Source organism: Balaenoptera ricei, chromosome 7 (assembly GCF_028023285.1).
Source record: "Balaenoptera ricei isolate mBalRic1 chromosome 7, mBalRic1.hap2, whole genome shotgun sequence".
In the NCBI taxonomy this organism is placed as follows: Eukaryota; Metazoa; Chordata; class Mammalia; order Artiodactyla; family Balaenopteridae; genus Balaenoptera; species Balaenoptera ricei.
The window spans coordinates 113,936,741-113,962,018 of NC_082645.1; the positions used below are offsets into that span (position 1 = coordinate 113,936,741).

Sequence of the window (25,278 nt, forward strand, 5' to 3'; positions counted from 1 at the left end):
ATCTCTGGGTGTGGGCAGGTGCCATAAATGTTTGAGAACCAGTGGCTGTACACTGTGCCAGGCCTGATCTGTATGCTTCTCCTTCCAATAACATCTTGTGGCCTTTAATATATCCACAAACCCTCCAGATTTTCAGGCATTTGGACCAGCACCCACCCTACAAGGGCTGACTTTAACCTACCTAGGGCCCTGGTCCCTGCAGCTCCCGTGTCCTCCCTCTCCTTTTGCCTGACTTCTTCCCTGGCCTGTACCACTTCCCTTCTCCTCCCACCATAGCATTCAGCCATCCTCCCCATCAGCTCAAATCCCACCCACGCTTGGAACCCCTTGATCAGTACTGTGCCTGAAGCACACGCTTCTTTTGCCTTGCTTGTTTCATGATAAAATGAGCAATATTGCCTGAGCACACGTACCTGGAGAGATGGCAAGCTTCTGAGAACGACTGGACTACGATTCTTTCTGTTTTTCTCAGAGCGGCTAGCAAAGAAGTGTGTCCCTGACTGTTGGCTGGGTGAGTGAGTGGAGAAGGGCAGTGAAGGAGGTCTAAGCGGGTGGAGAAGCCTTCCCTGGGAAGTCCTTTCTCCATCAGAATGTATCCAGGCCCCTGACAGCCTTCCCTGATGGGACTCTGGGGAGAAGATATAGTCCAGGAAAAGGGAAGGAGACAGGTTCACTCTGAGAAAAGACATGGCAGTTTTGGAAAGCAAAAGAAAAGCTTGATTCATTTTTACCTTGTTTTTCTTTTTTTTAATCCAACCTTTGGTATTAAAAAATTAGCTTTTGAAGATAACAGATCTAATGTGAAGAATGGAGTCATCATTGAAAGATGGCGATAGTATACTAAAAATGTACTGCTTCTCCTCCCCACCCACATATGCAAACAGGCCCTTTGCAGTAACAGATGGAAGGAGAGCAGGAATCTAGGAGCAGGGGCTACACAAAGGAGAGCCCATCTCTCGGTGTATTTTCCCTCCTCTGGCCTCAGACCTTACTACCGGAGGAACCAGAAAACTTTTAATTGTTGGTATTTTATAAAGGACAGTGAAGGCTACCGGTAGCTCAGAGGTAAGTTCCTGAAAGAGAGCCCTTTTTAGTTTTCTCTCTATTGTCAGACTTGGAAGCACTGCAGATATAACTACTTCTCTGCCACATGGGCTTCCTCTGACCACTGGTTTTAAGGCCTCTCAGCATCCCACCCCATCCTGGATGCCTTCCCATTGTTCTCTAGTTGAGTTTAGGGAGATCTTTTCTTCATTTTGAAACTTCTAGTTTCTCATTTAGGAATAAGAGTCCTTACTCTACCAACTTAGAACTTCTAACCTTTCTGGAAATCTCTTGAACAAATGCACATTATAAAAGAAGGGAAAAAGTTAAAAACAGTACAAACAAGCAGAGGGTGCATGTATGTTGTGGAAGAGAACCACGAAATATCACATCTAAAAGACAAATGTCAAGGCCATGGGTCTTGTTCAGGTATGTTGTACCTTCTTGGAAAGCAGCAACTGAAGCACTCAGGAACCACAAGATCTATCAGTCGATCTCTGGAGTAAAATATAGCTGTAATCCTACGGTCTGGTCTGTTAAATGTCTTTCTTCCCATCATGGAGCCAGGTTCACATTCCAAAAAAAGGAGAGATGAGAGCAATGCCATGCTAAAGACATAGGAATATTTTAATTCATATGTTTTAATTCACTATGTAACAATAATATCACAGTCTATTTTACAAGTTAAATGTATGAGAATGTATGAAATAGAAATGGTAGGAAAAAACTAAACATGGGTCAGGAACTTGAATTTTTCCAAAACCAGGGGCCAAAGGAAGATGTGTTGCCTGCAGGGCCCAAGAAGGAGGCAGGGAGGGTGACGGGAAGAGCTTGTGGTATGTGTTTGTCCCCGTGTCTACTCCAAGGAGTTGAGGCATGCCCTCTGCCCTGGTCTGGGATTGGGAGTTTAATCTGGTCAGTTGAAGATGGTGGCTTGAGAGAAAAAAGCCATCAGGTTACCTACACAGAGCTGGTCCCCTGGTGGCCGCAGGTGGGTTTTGCCGTAGAGGGAATTACGGGTGGAAGTGTCAAAAATCAAATGTATAGATGAAAAAAGTAGACAGTTTCCTCCTTCCCCCTAAAAAAATGAATTCTTGAAATGCACACATATTCTTCTCTCAAACGTAGAAAAGTCTCACTCTGGATGTGCTTACAAGAAGATCGTCGTCAAAAAACTTTGTCTCTATGATAACATTTCCACTATAAGTAAGAAGAGAGGGCGAAAGAGTGAGCATGTTAGACAACAGATCTCATTTCCACAAAGTGGTTTCAATCTGGGTCTGCTGGGCCTGTGGACATGCACTCACCTATAACCTTGGCTTGGGGATATTAAAATCTATGTCCATATGGGGTTAGATGTCTAACATGACATTTAACTTATGTGACTAGGTAGGTCTTCTTCAAGTTCAGAAATCATAAGAGGGAGCATGTCTTAATCCACAGTACACCTAAGGCCCTTAGAGTGCTTTGCACACAGGGGTGCCTATAAATATGACCGACTTTCTGATTCACATGGAAACCTGCGGACGTATCTTTTCCTACAAAACTTACTCTGGTGGACAGCTGTGGGTTGGCCTGTCCTGCATCTATTCTCCTCACTTTGGGTAACAGCACTCTGTTCTTCTCTTGAGGAACCACCCTATCTCCAGTCCATGGGTCAACCAAGTGGCCCTGCCCTCGCCTGGCAAAGGGGTGGGCACAGGATGTAATTTGGGCCAATCAGACTCTCTCCCCTGAGCAAGATCCTTCCCACAGCTGCTCCTTGAGGAAACCATCCACAGTTCCTGCCACCTGCATCTTTGGAGTTTCTCAGTCTCAGCCCTACCCTTTCAACACTGTCCTGTAAGCCAGAGTCAGTTTCTATGGCTTATGGCTTAAGAACCCCAAACAATACACCTGTATTGTATACAGTGTGCAATTTCATTTTTCTTGGTGGTTATCTCAGTGTTTCCAAATCAAACTACTCTTGTACTGAGTTAAAGGCAACAGTGGTGCTACTCTGGGGTTCTAAAAAGTAAGACATAACTTAAATAACCTAAATATGTTATCACAGACTTAGTGGTGTTAATACCTGAAAGAAATCAGGCCTGGCCAAGAATAAGTCAAATAATGGTTAACAAAATCTAAAAAATGCCCTTCTACATATGACACTGTACTTTCCCAGGGTAATTAATATCCAGCAGATACCTTCTTGCTAGTAATTAATTATAAAATAGGTAAATAAGGAACTCAAGATCTGACTGGTTGATGGAATATAAAAATACCTACTATTATACAAGTTAAAAATCTATTCAAGACTTATAACATAAATATCCTCTATTTACAAATTCAATGTGGCTTTCATAAAGGACCTGTTTAAAGAGATGATCCAATATTGCACAATTATCTGTGTGAATAATTTGTTACTAGGCAATACTGCTAAAACTTCTAAAAGACTAAAATCTTTTCCCAAGAGAAAAATGGTAGGTAGGCAGTTATTGACTGACTTTTGGGGACAAAGGACAAACTAATTATTCTTTGAGCAGGAAGCATATCTATTAAAATTGTAAGCTAGTCTCTGAAAAACTATAACAAAACATTATCCTCTAAAACAGAATTAGGACTTTGCCAGATTCCACTGAAGGCCATTCAAACAAAGTACAGAGTACCAGAAGTTTGATAGTAAGGAAAGGGAGCAAATTAGCATAGACTTAATATATATTATATGCCAGTTTCCTTCCATATCATCTCATTTTATCCTCACTATACCTCTGTGAGAGAGAATTATTAATTCTACATTTAGAGAGGAGGAGAATAAGGCCCAGAGAGGTAAAAGTACATTGTCCAAGATTACACAGCTAGTCAGGGTTAATCAGGAATTTAGTCTAAAGGTTTAATCTGAAGTTTTTAATTCTTTTCATTCTATCACACTGTCTTTTTCACATGACAAAAGTCAGTAAGCTGTAACTTCGGATACCCCTGGATACTCTTTTACCCTTCTTCTCAACCTAGATTGCCTGCCTGTTGAACGGGACCACGAGTCCCATGTGCCTGGAATTCCTGCTTCTAGACACCTCCACAGTTCCTGCGGCCTGCTCACTCACGTTAGCACGCTGGCTGGCATCATCTGGGACTCGGGCGCTGCCTCTATCAGGGACTGCCAGGTGTTTGTGGAGTTAGGGATCACAAAGCCAAACTCGAAGAACCATTCTGAAGGAAGAAGGAAAAGCAGGTGAGCTGGCGCCCTGGGCAGAGTCTCAGGGCTCCATGTCCCCATCCTTTACAGCAAGTCTCTTCCTACCCCAAGACCCACCACAGAAGCCATCAGAAACTTCCCAGGCCAGAGGCACAAGAAAGGACATGGAAGCCCCCTTCAGGCTGTCCCCTGAACCACACTAGAGGCCTGCTCCCTATGCTCTGGGATCTAAAGGACTAGGACCAGCAATATTTTCTTAGAAGTAGGCTGGATGTAAATCATATAAACGGAAGTACAGAATAGGCCTTTTCACTTGGAATTTCAGCTCTAAGACACATATGTACACTCTTAGACTTCATGGTAAAAACTCAATGCAGAGTGGCCTTGCCAGTCAAATCTGTACAAGACTGTATGGAGAGCACTGTACCAGGCCCTAACCAGCAGCTTCCTTGTGACCATGTTATAATACCACGCCAGTGACAAAGCAGGCACCAACCTCAGGCCCTCCAGGGTCAGTAACCCTTCTGTTGGGCTCAGAGCCCCTGTAGTTGCCAGCTTTGTTTTTGCTTCTTTTCGCCAGGGCTCCCCAATCTGCCAGGGTGTAGGAACCCTATCACAAACTGAGTTGCAAAATAAAAGTTATCAAAGCAGTGCTTTAGTTCACTGGGTCTTGACTTCTGTCCCTGTCCAGATTTTGTCCCTAAGCCCAGATTTCAGGCATGTTGGCAGCAGAATACCTTCTAGGCACTGCCCTTTGAAGTAAACTTTTTGTTCCAGGCGGAATTTTTCCATTTGCTCTGCTGAAGAGAAGTTCAATTCTCGAGACACTGCCTTGCACTTGAGGATTTTCTTGGGAACACGGGCTGGTAAACAAAAAGAAATATTGAAAGCATTTCTGGGAGCTTCTTAGAGATGATTTAGAGCGTATATTATCTATGTTAAATTTCATAAAATGCCTTGGTAACAGAATTACACTTTAATTAAAGGCAGAGGTCCCAAACTGGTCCAGTGCATTTGACTGAAAGATCTTCAAGGAACAACAGATTTAGTGCATCTAAAGGCCTTACCCAGATCCTCTTATCAGGAAAGGGGCTGAATGGGAACCTTCTTTCTATTCTGTTCCCTTGGTTTTTCTTTTATTTCAAGGAGATAAAAACACAAATTCTCTTTCAGAAAAAAGTTGAGATCTTACTTTGTATCTTTGGGTATGTTCTAATGCTAAAATTTCAGCACGAAGTGGGTTTTGGGAAGTAGGAGAAAGAAACTAGACATCTCAGCACCACGTGGACTGACGTGCTATGCCTGCAGAGGCCCGCCCCCTGGTGGGTCTCCATTAACTCAGTTCCCTGATGCCTAGGCCTGCTCTGCGTCATCAGCCCTGTGCAGACAAAGGGTGGAAAGTACCTTCATGCTCCACTCCAGGGACTGACAGGTCTTCTGTTCCTTGCCAGAGTATCTTCCCTGTCTCAGCATCCCGAAGGTTCATCCAATTTCTGATCAATATATTAAGGAAAAACAAGGCACTGAAGTGACTCCTACTTTGTACTCTAGGTGTTTCAGATTTGCTCCTATCAACTCTTGTTTATTTTTTAGCAAGTTGACCTAACTGCTAAGTGCCAAGAAAGCAAATAAGAATGTGTAGGAGAGGGATTTCCCTGGTGGTTCAGTGGTTAAGACTTCATGTTCCCAATGCAGGGGGCCTGGGTTTGATCTCTGGTCAGGGAACTAGATCCCGCATGCTGCAACTAAGAGCCTGCATGCCGCAACTAAAGATCCCGCATGCGGCAATGAAGATCCTGCATGCCGCAACTAAGACCCAGCTCAGCCAAATAAATAAATTAAAAAAAAAAAAAAAGAAGAATGTGTAGGAGAGTACAAAAGGCATTTAAAGGAAAAAGCAGAGACCCAGGGGAGATATTTTTGTCTACAACATGAGAACTCAGAGACTGTACACATCTAGAAATTGCAAGAAAGAGGTAGAAAATGAACAGTGCAAAATTTAAAATTTTCCAACAGAATATGACCAGCCAAGATAAAAGACCTAAAGAAACAGATATGAGAGAAATTCCAGTAAATGACTCAGGCAGATTGCCCTACAGCGAAGATCACAGTCCATAAGCTTGACTCACAAGTCCAGACCTCTCACGTAGCTTTTTAGTGGCCTGCTCTTAAATATGAGAAGATAACCAAGGATCACTAGAAAGCATTTACTATGAAAGACAGACCAAAACAAAGAGGAAAAAAAAGCAACTTAGAGGAAAAAAAGGCTACAGAGGAAGATACAAACTTTTTTTTTTTTTTTTTAATTTTTTTTTTTTTTAAAGTACATTTTTTAAAATTAATTAATTTATTTATATTTATTTTTGACTGTGTTGGGTCTTCACTTCTGTGTGAGGGCTTTCTCTAGTTGTGGCAAGTGGGGGCCACTCTTCATCGCGGTGCGCGGGCCTCTCACTACCGCGGCCTCTCTTGTTGCGGAGCACAGGCTCCAGACGCGCAGGCTCAGTAGTTGTGGCTCACGGGCCTAGTTGCTCCACGGCATGTGGGATCTTCCCAGACCAGGGCTCGAACCCGTGTCCCCTGCATTGGCAGGCGGATTCTCAACCACTGCGCCACCAGGGAAGCCCAAGATACAAACTTTTAAAAATGAGCATTAAAAACAAACACAAAAACAACCAGCAAAACATAATCCTTACAGGGACCTCCCTGCTGGTCCAGTGGTAAAGAATCCACCTTACAATGCAGGGGACATGGGTTCGATCCCTGGTCAGGGAACTAACATCCCACATGCTGCGGGGCAACTAAGCCCGTGTGCCACAACTACTGAGCTCATGCACCTCAACTAGAGAGCCCGAGTGCCACAAACTACAGAGCCTGAGTGCCACAAACTACAGAGCCCATGTGCCCTGGAACCCACACACCACAACTACAGAGCCCATGTGCCCTGGAGCCCATGCACCACAACTAGAGAGAAGCCCGTGCACCTCAACAAAAGATCCCGCATGCCTCAACGAAGATCCCATGTGCCACAACTAAGACCCGAAACAGCCAAAAATAAAATAAATAAAAAATAAATAAATCTTAAAAAAACATAATCCTTATATATACTGTACTAAAAATTGTATACCATTGAATTTTGTGTATTTTAGGTGATTTTTCTTTGGCTCAAGGTTAAAACTTTTGAGACTGGTCAACTGATAATCTCTTTCAGTCAGAAAATGCCTTCTAACTTACATATTTATATTTTCTTGTTTCTGTATTGCTCATCATACAATAAATGCATCAACAATACCAGTTAAATAAAAAAAGTATGTTCAGAGGACAAAAAAAACTCTAGGAAAATATACATTTTGATAGCAGAACCAAACAACTCCACGCAAGGGTTGGAAGGCAAAGTTGAGAGATTATTTCAGAAAGAAAAAGAAAAAGACTACAAGGATAGAAAACAGGAGAGTAAAGATGCAAAAACTGGACATCAGTATAAGAGGTCCAACATCTAACTAGCAGGAATTTGAGAAAGAACAGAAAACACCAAGGAGAGGAAGTCATCAGACAAACGAATTCAAGAAAAAGTCCAGCAAGGGCCCAAGTCACATCATTGTGAACTTGCAGAACATCAAGGTTAAAGAGAAGCTTCCAGAGGGAAAATAAGTTGTTACGCAAAGGGTCAAAATCAGAATGAATGAGACTTTTCAACAGGGACTCTGGAGGACAGAAAAAAATGGAGCAGTGCCTTTAAAATTCTCAAGGAAATGATTCCTAAAACTAAAAAAACCTTTACTTTCTCAAGAAACGAACGGTAACATGCTCCTTCAAAGTGACAGGGAAGACCAAGGAAGAGGATGACACTGAATCGAGGAAGCAAGGGATCTAAAACAAGAGACAGGTAAAGGGGTCCTTAGAGTGATGTTGAAGGAGACCCCAAGACAATAGCTCCTTAGCAGGCCTGGAGGGTGACTGGTCCAGGGTCCAGACAGGAGCAAGTCAGAACACTTAGGAAGAGATTTCCTTTTAAGAAGATGAAATTTGGACTTCCCTGGTGGCACAGTGGTTAAGAATCTGCCTGCCAATGCAGGGGACATGGGTTCGATCCCTGGTCTGGGAAGATCCACATGCCACGAAGCAACTAAGCCCGTGCGCCACAACTACTGAGCCTGCACTCTAGAGCCCGCAAGCCACAACTACTGAGCCCGCGTTGCTGCAACTACTGAAGCCCGCATGCCTAGAGCCCGTAGTCCGCAACAAGAGAAGCCACTGCAATGAGAAGCCCGCGCACTGCAACGAAGAGTAGCCCCCACTCACCGCAACTAGAAAAAGCCCGCGCGCAGCAACGAAAACCCAATGCAGCCAAAAACAAACAAAAAAAAAAAATTAAAAGAAGATGAAATTAAAAATAAAGACGAAATTCATAGAATATCTAATGTGTTTATATGGAAAGAGGACTTATTCAGTTAGGGGAGATTTGGAGGTCACGTTAGTGAGAAGTATAGAAAATTGAAGCAAATGAATTAAAAAACCAAGACAATTATTAACATCAGGGAAAAATCAAAGGTGGTACTGGGAGAAAGTAGTAGTCACGGTACACTACATGGCTTCACTGCAAACAGTGTATCGTGATGTAGTGATAATAAAAAGACAGGCTATGGGTCCAATACAATTACCCTGGGAGGATGGGGAAGGAGAAGAGAGTGTATGTGTGATTAAGCGTAAAGTGTGGAGAAAGAACAAAACTCATTTCCATCATGGGAAGTTGATAAATAATGCCCAAAACGGAAACATTAAGACATAACCACAGTGTGCTATTTAGAAATATCAAGATACATACCAAATAAATCAGCTAGAAAGAACTGAAAATAGTTTTCTCTGGGGAGTAGAAAATAGGAATGGGAGCACATGGAATGCTGTTCTTCATTAGACACTGGGTAGAACTATGACTCTAACTGATGTACACACACAACTTTGATAAAGACTAAATTTAAAAAGATAGTCCCAAGTTTTTTTGTTTTTGTTTTTAAAAACAATGAACAAATCATTAAAGGAAAATGAAATTAATATTCTCCATGCATGCTGGCTGAGCCTGAGAAAGATGGTTAATATTTATAAAGACACTGAGCTTCAGATAGATACAGTTTACATGCCTTTTTTTTTTTTTTTTTTTTGCTGTCTAGCAACCAAACCTTCCCAACCAGCACCCTGCAGCCTCCTTTCCCCCATGGGAGGCAGTGACTGCTTTGCACTACAGCAACTAGAAGATCCAGATCCTTCTCTCCTGGTCATGGTGCAGCTGGGGGCAAGCACGTGAGCTAGGCTTGGACACCTGGGGCCCTGAAGCTGTAGTCACACAAGGATTTGAGGAAAAGTCAGCATTTCTTCAGGGTGGGGCAGCAGGTAGTGCCAACCCCACCTTTTCTGCAGTGTTCCCCCTGTTCCTCCAACTGCAGTCAGTTCTGAAAGCACCAGAGAGCCTTTGAGGGTCTTTCCCATTGTTTGGTAGCTTGCAGTGAGGAACCCTGAACAACACAGTTGATTAGCACCATTACGTACATAATGGTACTACATTTAACCCTCTGGAGAGATTCTTTCTAAGTTTTGTTGCTATATAAAAAAAGTCACAAAAGGGAACCAAGGGTTATCCAGTAGTGTGCCTTGAATGTGACGGGTACCCTAAGCTTCCTATGCCCTTGGTCTGTTTGTGCACTGTCCCCCGACATGAACCCACCATTGCTTTGAAGTTGTGTTGGTTGTGCTACTCTCCTCTCCGTGTGTGTAATCCTAACAAACTCTCCTTGTATGCTCATTGTATTGCTGAATACTGCTGCTCTGCTGTACCTACGTGGTTTTCTCTCCTCTGTTTCATATTTCTACACTCCACTTTTTTTTAACAACTGAATCCAAAAGCAAGTCAAAAGTATCCATACTTGCTTAGGCCATCTCTTACAATTCTAATTACTACACATATTCTTACCCATTCTAGAGTCTCCATATATTAAGAGAAAGCTTCCCCAACTGGAGAAATAAAACAACAGCTACTACTGCTCTAGCAAGTCCACGCTGAGTGCTGATCTAAACAGAACTGCCTTAGACATTTAAGCCCAAGGTTTTCAGAAGACACAGTACTTATTCAACCTGCTGTGTACACGTTTTTTATTCTTTTTCTACAGATAGTCTCTTATGTACAAATACAGCCACACTGGACACCAAACTTTCTTAAATTAAATAACAGAACTAAAATTACTTCTAAAGTTCCAGGCTCACATGCAAGTAGGACATTCCAGCAAAACTACTGCAAGAAAAGCCTTGGGGGCTTCCCTGGTGGCGCAGTGGTTAAGAATCTGCCTGCCAAGGCAGGGGACACAGGTTCAAGCCCTGGTCTGGGAAGATCCCACATGCCGCAGAGCAACTAGGCCCGTGAGCCACAATTACTGAGCCTGCGCGTCTGGAGCCCGTGCTCCGCAACAAGAGAGGCCGCGATAGTGAGAGGCCCGCGAACTGCGATGAAGAGTGGCCCCCACTTGCCACAACTAGAGAAAGCCCTCGCACAGAAACGAAGACCCAACACAGCCAAAAATAAATAAATAAATAAATAAAATTAAAAAAAAAAAAAAGAAAAGCCTTGGGGAAGGGGTCCTCCCCACAAAGCAACAGATGGATCAGACCTAGTAGCTTCTACAAAAAGCATTACTACCCATGGCCCAGGTCAGCAAAGAAAAGCCTGGGACCAGGACTTACTCTTCAATCTGTTAGCGGATGAAAAGAAAACAGCCTCAAATTAGAGTATTCTCTCTGATAGTGGATAGTGAATTTAAGTTTCCTATATTTTATAACAAGGGAGAGAGGCTGCTAAAAACACATGTTTTGTCTAATATAAGCATCTCTTCTCTTTATAAATAATCAGATTAAGGACTTAATTATCTTTTTGGGAAATATAGTAAAAAAAAAAAATCTTTGGCCAATTCAACAATTAGGCAGCTCCTGCATGTACCCTAATCAGACACGTGGTCTGGTATGATTTAGGTGCAGTCCAGTGCAGGAGCTGGGGACAGACCTGAGGTAGAGAAGGCAGTCGGCAGGTGGTGGTGGAGTGAGAAGGGAAGGTGTGAGGATTGGAAGAAACCAGTTAGATGAGTGGGGTACTAGGTAAATAGACACTATCTATTAGTGTCTACATCATGTGCTTCATTTCATAATCCTAACAAAAACCTATGAGATTTCAGCTTCAGTAAATAAAACAACATTAGGGAAATACAACAGAGCTCTATCCAGTGATGCTGGGATGGAGGCTACTTAGAGCCCCTCCAAGTTCTGTGATTTTAGGAGTGAAAAGGAAGGCTCTTAGTTCATGATAGAGATGCAGTCATTTGGGAACAGCTTTCTACATCATAAAAATACAAATCCATGATAGCCTATCAGTAAAAAGAAATAAAAATTACTGAGGTAAGTGTCTTAAAATAATAACAATGTGAAAAATTGGTCCACAGAAGAGGAAGCATATTTGGCTAAAAATGTTGGAAATGAAAGGCAAGCTCTGAGGACTGATCATCATCCTGCTGAGAACATTTTTAACAGCTTTTTGCCAACCAGAGTTTTAAAAGAAAAAGAGCCTGAGTTTTAAGACTCAAAGGTCAAGTCACTTCCAGTCTTGAGAGAGGAGAGGATTAGGTGGACAAGCTTTAAGGAGGGGGGGCTGGAGGACTATTTATAAATACCACCTTCTGGGTCAGCCAGGTCTTTTCTCATTTAAAAGCTCCCTGGTGATTTATATGCAGGATGAGCACAAAGGAATGCTCGTTACTAAGGGAGCCTCTGCTTGGAAGAGAGCTGTCCCTGGTAGCTGCTATTCGGAAGTAGGCAGGCAAAAGAAGCACTCATACCTAAAAGTAAGAGCAGCTTAAAAATAAGCTTCAGAGCAAAAGCAATAGTTTGTAAAGTATCAAGCCTTAGAAAGGTAACAAAGGAAAGAAACTGAGACAAACATTATGGAAGAATGAGAGACACTTGGCTCAACATGTGGTCTGGTATGATTTAGGTGCAGTCCAGCGCAGGAGCTGGGGACAGACCTGAGGTAGAGAAGGCAGTCGGCAGGTGGTGGTGGAGTGGGAAGGGAAGGTGTGGGGATTGGAAGAAACCAGTTAGATGAGTGGGGTACTAGGTAAATTTCCTCGAGAGATGTGTATGCAGGAACTGGGATAAAAAGATTTAAAATACTTTGTAACAATCATCTATAGAAGCATTTTGGAAGGAGTACACTGGCCCTTGGGAGCCTTAATTAGTTGTAAATGGAAATAGTCAATATCAATTTTTATATATTAAGCCGAACAGATTCACTGTACATGCCAGTACCTCACCGGCCAGTTGAGGGAGGAAGAAAGAATGAGTGAGATTAGGGGAAGGGAAGAGAATAGAGAGAGGGAATGGGGAAGGCAAAGAGGGTAAAGAGGATAGAAACAGAACACATACAAACAGGGAAAGAGACTCAAGGGAGAGAGTTAAAGGAAAAAAAAAATAAAGACACTGAGAAAAAGAGACAAATAGAAATGCCCACATAAACTCAGAACCAAGAGACAGGGTTAAGACAGAAGGGAACAAAAAGGAAGGGGGGCCTCAGGAAGTTTAGAGATGAGATTCCACAGTTTTTCCTACTTTCATATTGTACTGTAGAGTTGTCTTGGTTAGTGGCTTTCATAGAATGGTTTGAAAATGATGGGTAGAGGAGACTGAGCACTCCAACTATCAAGCCCCTCTGAAAACGTTAATTGGCTGATTCATAGTTTCCTGGAGTTTATCATACAAACTGTGGTTACCAGTGGGGAGAGGGAATAGGAAGGGGCAATACAGGGGTAGGGGAGGTAAGAGGTACAAGCTATTAGGTATAAAATAAGCTACAAGGATATACTGAACAACATGGTGAATATAGCCAATATTTTATAATAACTATAAATGGAGTATAACCTTTAAAAATTGTGTATCACTATATTTATTGTACGCCTGTAACTTATATAATATTGTACAGCAACTATACTTCAAAAAAATCTGTGGTACTTTTGAGAATGAAAGAGGGTGCTAACTGGGAAGCACAGTTAAATGAGTTGGTTCATGTAAAGTGCTTAGAACAGTCCCTGGGCATTTAGGAAGCAGTGTGTTAGCTATTATTATTATTATTATTAATTATCATCTCCAATCTGGCCTCCTTGCTTCCATTCTTGACTCCTCCTCCAACCCATTCTCCTCACAGAAGGAAGTGGTTTCTTAGGACTGCAAATTAGATGTCAATCCCATTTTTTCCCTTCCAGTTAAAAAAAAAATTGAGTCCTTTCCGTGGTTTCCAAGGTCCCCAGTCACTATCCTCTGGTCACAGTGGGCTCCTTCCTCTGTCTCCGAGACAGTAGAGTCTCTTCTGCCTGCGTGATGCCCGTCCGAGAGTTTCTGCCCTTACTCTTTACACCCTCAGGTCCTGGCTTCAGTGGCACCTCCTCAGAGAGACTCTTGGGACCACTCAGCTTCCAGCAGTTTCTAAATCCAAATCTGCCTGACTCCTAAGTCAGGGCTCCGTCTGTGCCCCTAGGCCAACACCTGGCCACACCTTGGCCTCCCTTAAGCAGAAGATTTGTGATATCTCCACTTCCCCTGAGAAAAGGCTAAATACCACTCCACCTTTGTGTATTAGCTTCCTGGTCAAAAACCTTCAATGGATCCTCACAGAGTGATCCAGGGCTCTCCATATATCTCAATGATCTCAAACTATCATTCATTCAATAAATGCTTACTGACAACCTACTAGGTGCCAAATATTGACATCAAAGTTGCATGTAAAAAATTTTAGGCAACATTGTTTCATAAAAAGGGACAAGTGGAGGGAAATAATATTTCTAAATTCATATATTATTTTATTAAAATTATGATCTTAAATATGTATGTAAAAATATTTTTTCATTGGAAAGATAAGAAATTGTCTTATACTCAGGGTCACCTTATATTTGGGCATTATTCTGATAATTTTGTGGGTTTTCTTTACTTAAAACCAAAGAACTTTACTCATTTCCTTCAAGATAATTCATACTCAAGCTGGATAATTTGCAATGATATTGAGATAATTCTCTAATGATATTAACTCCAATCCTGACACCAATCTAAGGATGGAAGATATATAACATTTCGATTCATAGCAATTCACCAAGAAGGGAATTGGCTGACCAAGTGTTATTCTATTTTAGTCTTTTTTAAAAAAATAAACTTTATTTATTTATTTATGGCTGCATTGGGTCTGTTGCTGCACGTGGGCTTTCTCTAGTTGTGGAGAGCAGGGGCTACTCTTCGTTGCGGTGCGCGGGCTTCTCACTGAGGTGGCTTCTCTTGTTGCAGAGCACGGGCTCTAGGCACGCGGGCTCAGTAGTTGTGGCTCGCAGGCTCTAGAGCCCAGGCTCAGTAGTTGTGGCGTACGGGCTTAGTTGCTCCGTGTCATGTGGGATGTTCCCGGACCAGGGATTGAACCAATGTCCCCTGCATTGGCAGGCAGATTCTTAACCACTGCGCCACCAGGGAAGTCCCTAAATAAACTTTTAATTTTAGGATAGTTTTAGATTTACAGAAAAGCTGTAAAATAGTAGAGTTCTCATATAGCCCACACCAGTTTCCCTTATCATAAACATTTACGTTTGTCACAACAAATGAACCGACACTGATACATTATCATTTAATTAAAGTCTACAGTTTGTGCAGATTTCCTTGGTTTTAATGTAATGTCCTTTTTCTGTCCTAGGATCCCACATTACATTTAGTTGTCATGTCTCCTGAAGCTCTTCTTGGCTGTGAGAATTTCTCAGACTTTCCTTGTTTTTGATGACCTTGTTGAGGAGCACTTGTCAGGTATTTCCTGAGTGTCTATCAATTGGGGTTTGTCTGATGTTTTTTCTCATGATTGTGGGTTTTGGGGAGGAAGATCACTGATGTAAAGTGCCATTTTCATCACATCGTGTCAAGGGTACATACTATCAACATGACTTATCAGTGTTGATGTTGACCTCAATCGCTTGGCTGAGGTAGTGCTTGTCAGTCTTCTCCACTGGAAACAGTCTTTTGCCCTTCTTTCCATATTTTACTCTTAGAAGGTAGTTGCTGTACACAGCCTAAATTAAGGGGTGGGAGTTACACTCTACCTCCCTATGGTAAGAATAACTATATAAATTATTTGGAATTATGCAGTGGAGATTGGTCTTTTCTCCCATTTATTTTTAAATCCAATTATTTATTTATATCAGTCCAGTTGGTTTTATTATCAAATGACTGTGCTCTGATACCTAAATTTTTATCTACAACATGAAAATGTTTCAACACTAAGTGATCTGTTTAAACATATTTATTTAAGATGTTCACCTATAAGTCTCAGGGATTCATTTGGATTGTGGGGGTAAGATAGAGACCACAGTATATATTAGTATATAGTCACAAGGAAAAGCTGACAGAGGAAAACAAAATTGGTTTGGAGCAGAACACCTGGATTAGGGTTCAATTTCTACCACATAATAGCTGTGTGATCTTAGATAAGTCATTTATCCTGCCTGAGTTTTAGTTTGTCAACTACCAATAATACCAAAGCCTTAAGGTTATTGCAGGATTATATGAAATGCCTACAAAAATGGTTTATAAAGTGTTAAACATGATACAAATGTAGGACATTATTATATCATAATTATTCAGGATTGGAAAAAGCAAAAAAAAAAAAAAGGAAGTAAGTTCTTCTGAGCTATTTCAAATTCTCTAATAAAAGCATATTATCTTAAATGCTGTATAATATTCAATAAGGGAAAAATTAGAAGTTAGTTGTATTAGTTAATGTTTGACTTTGGTTTTACTCACTCAAAACCTTATAATTCCTAGAAAATCTGTTGCAGTGCTTTTTGTTGCTCATATATTAATCAGCATTTCTTTTCCCATCTTCATCTGTTTAAGAGAACAGGTAAGACCTAATTCTACTTTATACTTGTAAATACATATATACTAAATATTAGATATACAGAAAGCAGAAATTGTATTTAGGGGTTTGAGTAGCTTAACCTGGAAAAAATAAAGGCAGGGATGGCTCCCTTAGTTTTAGAATTTCAAATAAAACCTAACTTTAATTCCTTCTGGTTTTCTACTTCACTCACATTTTACACTGATATGTATTAACTAAGAGTTAGGTAGATTTTTTTTTTATTTGAGAAAAATCACTAGAAAATGATTTTTTCTTCTATTGGCGCTTGTTGTTAAAGCTAGTTCTCTCAAAGTATTTTTTTCTCCTTTATATTGTTGGTACGATAGCCTCCCAACTAATTTTTCTCCTTCAATCTCTAGTCCATTGTTTCTTCAAGTGTGGTTTGATGATCTTGTTAAAAAAGCTGTTTCCAAGGCCTTATCTCAGACCTATTTAATCAGAATCTTTTCAGGTGAGGTCTGGGGATGCTCATTTTACACTTTAAAAAAATATTTATTTATTTTATTTATTTATTTGGCTGTGTTGGGTCTTTGTTGTGCGCGAGCTTTCTTTAGTTGCGGCGAGCAGGGGCTACTCTTTGTTGCAGTGTGTGGGCTTCTCATTGCGGTGGCTTCTCTTGTTGCGGAGCAGGGCTCTAGGTGCGCAGGCTTCAGTAGTTGTGGCATGCGGGCTCAGGAGTTGTGGCTCGCGGGCTCTAGAACGCAGGCTCAGTAGTTGTGGTGCACGGGCTTAGTTGCTCCGCAGCATGTGGGATCTTCCCGGAGCAGGGCTCAAACCCGTGTGCCCTGCACTGGCAGGCGGATTCTTAACTACTGCACCACCAGGTAAGTCCCAGGGGATGCTCATTTTAAAAAGCAATTCTGGACTTCCCTGGTGGCACACAAGTTAAGAATCCGCCTGCCAGTGCAGGGGGACACAGGTTCGAGCCCTGGTCCAGGAAGATCCCACATGCCGCAGAGCAACTAAGCCCGTTCACCACAACTGCTGAGCCTGCGCTCTAGAGCCCACGAGCCACAACTACTGAGCCCACGTGCTACAACTACTGAAGCCTGGGCGCCTAGAGACTGTGTTCCCCAACAAAGACAAGCCACTTCAATGAGAAGCCTGCGCACCACAACTAAGAGTAGCCCCTGCTCGCCACAACTAGAGAAAGCCTGCGTGCAGCAAGGAAGACTCAATGCAGCCAAAAATAAATAAATAAATAAGCAATTCTATGTGCAATAAAATTGAAGTACCACTTGTCTAGCCTTTACAATCTAATACACTGTGACTAGAGTTACATTCCTAAAGTACGAGCTGGATCATATCATTACTTCCTCTTCATAAACCTTCAAAAGACTTTCACTTCAGAGAAAACTTCCTAACTTCTTAGCTTGGCATTTAAAATTCTTTACATTGTGGCACAAACATGTCTCTAGTCTCCCTTTCTGCTTCACAGCCCTTCCTATCCCTTCCTGTACCCCATTCTCATCTAGGCACAGTGAGTATACTATGCCCCATGCACCTCTATGCTCTCTGGTCAGCTTGGGCACTTGTTTGAAGTCTCTCAGGAGAGGAACCAGAAAGATCAAGAGAGTTGAGTTGCCTTTTGGAGACCTAATCAAGTGTTATGATCACCACAAGGCCACACCAGACAAGCTGATAAAAGGAGGTGGGAAGAAACCTTTCTTTAGCTTAGAGGACCCCTGTGGAGGCAACCATGACAGAGGGAAATGGGAGTAACAAAGACACAATAATTATCATTGGCAGAAGCTGGCTATAATTGCCCCAGATGTACCAACTGCAGAGCAAAGGCACCCATATCACCCCAAGAAAATCTCTCTAAAATACATCAAGTGTGACCAGTCTTTACTTCCATCGAGAGAAGGAAACACCCTTTGTCCTTTTCATATAATGCCGTAAATGTTGTACAGCAAAACTTGTTCCAAAAAATGGCAGCTTCTCATCGTGTGATGGGACTAAGAGAAAGGCAACAAAGCAGAGCTGTTCAGTACCCTAACCAAAGTCACACAGTTGAGAGGCAGCAGCCCAGGATTTGGAATGATGGTCAGACTCTGAAGCTTAAGCTTCTTCCACTATTCCCGCTGCCTCCCCATGAAAGGGAATAAAGCAACGATAAAACAACTGTCTTAGTCTTCGTGCTCCTTCTTACCCTTTCCTCCAAAGATTAAAATTCACCCTTGTTTCTATTACAACTTTTAAAATTACCATGTTTTTTTCTTAATGAAATGAAAAACAACTTATTTGTAAAAAGACCCAGAAAAACTCTTAAGTCTTCAGCACTTCTAGAAACACCAAACTGCTCAAGCCAATGGCAATTCTGGTTTCAGTCATTGGCTCCTATTCTAGGTGAAGCTGACTGCTCATGAAGTGATTCACAGGTAAAATACAGCTTTTAATTCTTTCAACCATTAGTAGTTCAGGTCTCCCTTAGTTTGCTCATTCTCCTATATCCTGAGTTTGCAGTCTTTGGATGATGCAGAGTTGAGGGAGACTATTAGGCTATGGAAGAGGAATATACATTTTTAACAATGGATGAAAAGAAATATTTTGTATTCAAGGAAGAGAATGGGTCAAGAAGTGTTGAGTAAGGAGAAATAAAGATGCTATGTATAAAGTAAGCCATGGGGAAACACTAGAAGCATTCCCTTTAAAGTCAGAAGTAGGACAGAGATACCTTCTAGCACCACTATTATTTACTTTATTCTGGAGGTACTAGACAACACAATTATAAGAGATGAGAATATGAAATATAAAAATTGGAAAAGAGAAAATAAAATTATCATTATTTGCAAGTGATATGACTATATATCTGGAAAACCCAAAAGAATCAAAAGAAAACCTACTGTAAATAATAAACAAATAAGGATGCTTGGCCCAAAATTAATACTATATTAACAAAAAGCAGAAAATATAATGGAGTGAAAAATCTCACAAGCAAAAGCAACAAAAAAGTTAAATACTTAGGAAGAAACATATCAAGAAAGTTGTAAGCTCTGCAAGAAAAAAAAAAAAACCTCTAAATGCAACTGAGGGACACAAAAGAAATATTAAATAAATGGAAAGACCTTAATTTTGGATGGAAAAATTAATGTCATAAAGATTAAGCTGTAAATTTAATGCAATCCAAATAAGTGTAACCATAGGATTTTTAAAAAACCAGGTAAACTGAATTTAAAATTCATATGGACAATATGAGAATCATCAGGAAAATCCTGAAGAGTAACAAGAAAAAGGTAACAAGAAATACATTCTTCCAGATATGAAAACTTATAAAGCTATAGTAATTAAAATAGTATGTAGAGCTGAATGTGACCAGGCAGGTCAATGGAAGAGAACAGAAAATTGAACAATGGAAGAGAATAGAAAAAATCATATGGAATTTAGTATATATTAATAGAGACATTTAAAATCAGCGGCAAAAAAGATGGACTACTGAATAAATAGTGTTAGGACAAAAGGGTGGCCATACAGAAAAATTAAATCTCTACCTCACTCCTTCCATTAAAATGTATTTCAGATAGATCAAATTTTAAAAAGGAAGGAAGGAAGGAAGGAATAAAGGGAGGAAGGAAGGGAAAAAATACAAAGGGAAATGTGGGAATCTTTTTTATAATCTAGGAGTGGGAAAAGTCTAATATGATGAAAAATCCAGAAGTCTTTATAGGAAGTTTCTTCCTTCTCTGACCAAACCTGCAAACTGCCAGAAATCCTCACTTCCCACTGTCATTGCTTTATTCCTCCCACTTAAAGCCTGTAGAGGCTCCCTATTTCATATATAATTTATTCCTCCACTTGATTTAAAAAAAAAACAGTCCAGCTTTTAAACTGCAAAAAAGTTTTAGTTTTCACTATATAACCTTTTATACTGTTTGAAAAAATTTTAATCTGTATATTACTTAAAAATAAAAGCACAAATAACTTTGGTAAAAATCACTTCCTAATTATTAACCAAAGGACAGGCCTAATTTTTCATGCCCTAGGTCACTTGAATTTCTTTCTTTCTTTGGAAGTTTTTCTCTGTAGTGATGACTTGGGCCTGGGTTCCTCCCTACTCTAATATATAGTAACTTCTGCAGAAGGAGAGAATTCCAGTAGGATCTGTTGAATTAGATCAGATTAATCTTTGCAGCAGCTTCTGCCATGTCAACTCCGGTGTCACTAGTTTCACTTCACTAAAGGCAGGGGTGTGTGCCTTCTTTAAACAGAGGGGCAGAAATTACCAGGCCACATGTTTGTACCTCCTGGCTAAAACAGACACTATAACCAGCCATCTCTGAACGAATCAAGATTTAAAAATGAGCTTCTACTTGCCAAACGGCCCTCCTCAATGCCTATTTTTGTCTTCCTCTGTCTGATTTTCTAGTACTTGCTCCCCATTACACTTCCCTTTATTCTGAACTCTCATAGGCTTTTAGCAGGTGTTTTGTGTACTAGTTACTGTTTCCCTAATTTGATTATGGGTTTCTTGAGGGCAGAGGTGTTCCCACTCATTGAGTTTATAGCAGAAACAGGGAAATCTTTGGCTGTGAGTTCCTGGCTTTTGTGTCACATCAGTCAGTACCTTTCCAGTGTGCCAAAAGTAATTAGCAAAAATTTTATTTTGGAGGGGGGCGTAATAGGGCTAAGAAGGATGAACAATGAAGAAATCGCTTATAAATTATTAGGTCTAGGGTACTCTACATAAGGGTAGTCAATATTAGTTTTTTATAGGGTACATTTTCTTAGGAAGGATTTTTATTTTAGGATTATGTTTGAATTAAGGCAAAAAAGGGACCTATTTCTTAATTAGCATTTTATTTTTATTCTACTTTGTAAAGTACAACTTATCTCTTTTTCATGGCACTTATTAACAGGTATCTTAGAGTTACTGTACAGTTGGGGTTTTTTTGTTTGTTTGTTTTTGCCGTGCCTTGTGGCATGCGGGATCTTAGTTACCACTCCCTGCAGTGGAAGTGCGGAGTTTTAACCACTGGACGGCCAGGAGAGTCCCTACTGTACTGTTCTTATTTACTTAGAACTTGGTTACCGTTTTCAGTCTTCCTAAAAAAATAATCAAATTCTAGAAATAATCTTTTCCTGCCATTTTAGTAACAGTTTAGAATTATAAACTTTGGAAAATGTAATCTCTTAAAGATGCTACCAAAGTCAAAACAGGGGCACATTCCTAAACTATGCCAGAGAAAACAAAGACCATTAGCTCTATTAGCTTGAAATGTGACGGAGTACAAAGGAAACATTTTTTTTTTAACATCTTTATTGGAGTATAATTGCTTTACAATAAGGAATCATTTTTAAATGGGCAATTATTATTAGAAATAAATAGCACAGTCTCCTTTATATTTTCATACTAGTTTTAGAGATTGGATAATTTGTAAAGATAAATATCTGCTTGCTGATCATTTGAATGCACACACTTAACTAGAAAAAGGTACCACATCTAAGATCCTGTGAGATTCCTTAATATAAGAGGAGAGAGAGATTGAAAGGGAGAGAGAAGAGAGAGAGAGAGAAGAGGGAGAGAGGAGAGAGAGGAGAGAGAGGAGAGGAGAGAGAGGAGAGAGAGAGAGAAGAGAGAGGGAGAGAGAGAGAGGAGAGGTGGAGAGGGACGGGGAGAGAGGGAGAGAGGGTGGGTGAGGGTGAGAGTGAGAGAGAGAGAGAGAGAGAGGAGAGGAGAGAGAGGAGAGAGAGGAGGGAGCAGCGGGGGGGGGGGAGAGAGAGAGGAGAGGAGAGAGAGGCGAGAGAGGCGAGAGAGGCGAGAGAGGGGAGAGAGGGGAGAGAGGGGAGGGAGGGAGGGAGAGAGGGAGAGGGAGAGGGAGGGAGGGAGGGAGAGAGGAAGGAAGGGAGGGAGGGAGGGAGGGAGGGAGGGGGAGAGAGAGAGAGAGAGAGAGAGAGAGAAAGAGGGAAGGGGAGGGGGGAGAGGGGGAGAGAAAAAGAGAAAGAAAAACAGAGAGAGAGAGAGAGAGTGAGCCTGCTTTTTTATACAGCTGAATTTAATGTTAGCAATTTAAAACAGTTGTGTGAAAACGAAGGGTTTTTTTAAAAATTAAAAAAAATTAAATGGCTTAAAACGCTCTGCAGGAATTTACTGTTTTAAAGGTACCAAATAAGTTACCTTATAAATGGAGTAAATTTTCTGTAATATTAATGTTTAAAGCCCTAATTTGAGAGTTATAAGTGAATTTCTGTTTACTGTGATTTCTTCAGGCAGGGCACATCCATGGTAAGTCTTCACTGTGATAGGAAAGAATGTCAGTCATATTAGATAACAACTTCTGAAGATTATACCCTACTTAGATACAATCATATTTCAGATCTGAACCACCTAAAAGCCAGAACTTAATTTGTCACACCACTGTAATATATCTTTCCCTACCACACAAGACCTCTCTCTTAAAAAAAGAATTCCTTTGATGTCTTCATAAAGTTACATTTTTTCCTTTTTTTAAGCCAAAGAACCTGGAGTGCATTACTGTCACATCAATGACACCGTATAATTAGCATACACTTTCAATATGACCTCAAGCAAGGGCCAAGACCAAATTATCTATATGGAAAACAACTTCCAGGGCAGCACTAACTTTATTCAACCAAGAGAACCTGAAATTCTCTGCTATATTAGTATTTGCTGGCAGAGGAGGCTGCTGTCAATTTGCTGCTGTCACATTATTTTCCTTTGTCTCAGTCAGAAGCCACAGGGGAGGGCTACAGGGTTTGCTTTTGACTTGAAACAACAGCAGAGGTTATGGATTCCCTCCCCTGCCTAACTTGACTCCTGGCTCCTCCCCTGGAAACAGGGTAAAACTGGGGACAGAACATACCAAACAGGACAAGCAATCTGCTATTCCATGAAGCTTTTGGTTGGCCACTTGGGGAACATGGAAATGTCTGTCAGAGGAAGGAAAATAAGGAAATTCTGTAGAGCTGGCTTTAACAAGGAGGTCCACTAGCTTCCTTGTTACCCTCTATGTTTCTTTGCTCCACTTCTCACTTCTTTTAATACACATTGCTGAGTCTGACTGTAAATACGATAGCTGAAAAGCAGCTGGTTCCACAACTGTCTTGCACGGTTATTCACCAAATGGACTCTCAGGGTAATCCTAGAACGTATGTTACCCAGGGAAAACAAGAGCTGATGGTACTGTACCAATGTCCATTTCCTGGTTTTGATAATATACTGTGGCTATGTAAGCTTTTATCATTGAGGGTCACTGGGTGAAGGGTACAAGGAAACTCACTGATCGATTTTCACAACTTCTTGTGAGCTAAAATTATTTCAAAACGAAGTTTAAAAATAAAAAAATAGACAGACACCCATATGTACATCCACACTACTAGTTTCTAAGACAGCATTTAAGACTCAAAGGCTGTGCTTTTCTTTATGGCCTTCAATATCCCATTGTTGTTCTACTTTACTTATGTTTAAACTTTATCACTTAGTTTTTTTCCTTACTGGTAACAGAGTAAATGATATTCAGTAACATAACAAAGATTTCAATAGGGAAATAAGGCAAACAGAGGCCTATTTCCAAGTGAAGTTAAAGAGAAACTGTAGAAAGGGTCACAAGGAGGAGATTTCTTGTCCTCCTTTGACTGTGGTTTATCTCTCATGCTGAGAATTATAGGTTTCGGGGTGGGGGAAAGATGCAGAAGAGTTAACCAGTTAACCAGCTGCTGAGTTAAACAGCTGGTGGTGGTTTTGGACCCAGGTAACTAGAAAAGTAATGGTACCTTATAAAAAAATTTAAGAGAAAAAAAGAATTTTATTTTCGAGAGGAGGGGAAAAGAGTTGGTAACAGTATGGCAAAGGAGGATGCAACACGGAGGCCCCTCAAAAACCTCAAGGACGAAAAAACATGCAGAACATGTAGGTGGTAGTAGTAGTGGGAAGTACACTAACGAATACTTCAAGCTACAATAATTAGTTTGGAACTAGCATAAAAATAGGCAGACCGATATACTAGAAAACATAGCCGTGACCCCAGCGTATATTAAAACTTCTATACTATACGCTATATTCCAAATCACTGAAGAAAAATGGCTAATTATCTCACATTCTTTACTATAATACACTACAATTGGCCTCAAGAATTAGATATAAAGAAAATATAGGTGAATATTTATGTGACCTAAGGATGAAAAAGCCCTCTAAACAGACATGCAAAAGAAAAAAATCATAAAAAGAGTAAAGAGTGTATAATTTGATAAAAAATAGTTCAAGACTCGAGTGGTTTCAGCCAGAGAGGGAGAGTACTAGGGTTGGGGACAGAGATCAAAACAGACTAGTTTATTCAAACTGTTTTAAGTTTTTACAAGAAGAATATATTTGTTTATTACTTGAGTTAATTTAATTTAAAAAGTATCTCAGAAAGTCAAACCATAGAACACCTGCTACCTCAAAATCATCATAAACAAAGTTAAGTCAAATGAAAAACTAGAAAAATATAATATGACAAGCAAAGGGACAAGGTCTTTACTATACAAGGAGCACTTACGTAAGAAAAAGACAAAATGGCTCAAAAGAACACTAGGCAAAACATGGGGGAAATGCAAGTTTTCACCTGTCAGACTGGCCCCCTGAGCCTGGCCCTCAGAGAAGGTGAGGGAGAAAGAGCCGTGTCTCCCCAGGGTTTCCAAGGGAGGTGCCTCCCTGGGGGAGGACAAGGTTTCAGAGAGGCAAGCAGGCGGGAGGGAGGGCTCCAGGAAGAGCTCCTGGAGGGAGGAGGCTGGTTTTAGAATGGAAAAGGGTTTTCTGACAGGGTGGTGTTGGGGAGGCCTGGGTGGAGTATAAGGCAAGGGGATGAGACCACCAGAAAGGACCGGTGCCTGGAGGAGCCTGCATTTGGGGAGGGTACAGGAAGTTTATGGAGTCACTGAGTCATTTATAGCCTATTCTCAAGGTTTCCGACTTTACAAAATTATTTTGGTGCCAAAATTGCCCAAGGGCTTTGTTTCTTTGGGCATTGACCTTTCTGACCTTCCTTTCCAGTCAGTCACCAAGTCCTGCTATTTTCTTCCATTAAAATGCAGTTTCGGGCTTCCCTGGTGGCACAGTGGTTAAGAATCTGCCTGCCAAGGCAGGGGACAC

The 25,278-nt window shown here is 40.9% G+C and overlaps 1 protein-coding gene across 1 annotated transcript in view; it reads right to left on the reverse strand.

The window, feature by feature from the left end:
• Positions 1-1,667: 1,667 nt before the first annotated feature.
• PDE6D (phosphodiesterase 6D) overlaps positions 1,668-25,278 on the reverse strand; it is a 51,096-nt gene continuing 27,485 nt past the window's right edge. Inside the window, exons 2-5 of the mRNA XM_059928936.1 lie at positions 5,624-5,712; positions 4,957-5,082; positions 4,128-4,233; positions 1,668-2,244 (exon numbers count right to left, since the gene is read on the reverse strand). Of these exons, the coding sequence (XP_059784919.1) occupies positions 2,163-2,244; positions 4,128-4,233; positions 4,957-5,082; positions 5,624-5,712 (403 nt within the window). The 3' untranslated portion in view covers positions 1,668-2,162. The remainder of the gene's footprint in view (positions 2,245-4,127; positions 4,234-4,956; positions 5,083-5,623; positions 5,713-25,278) is intronic.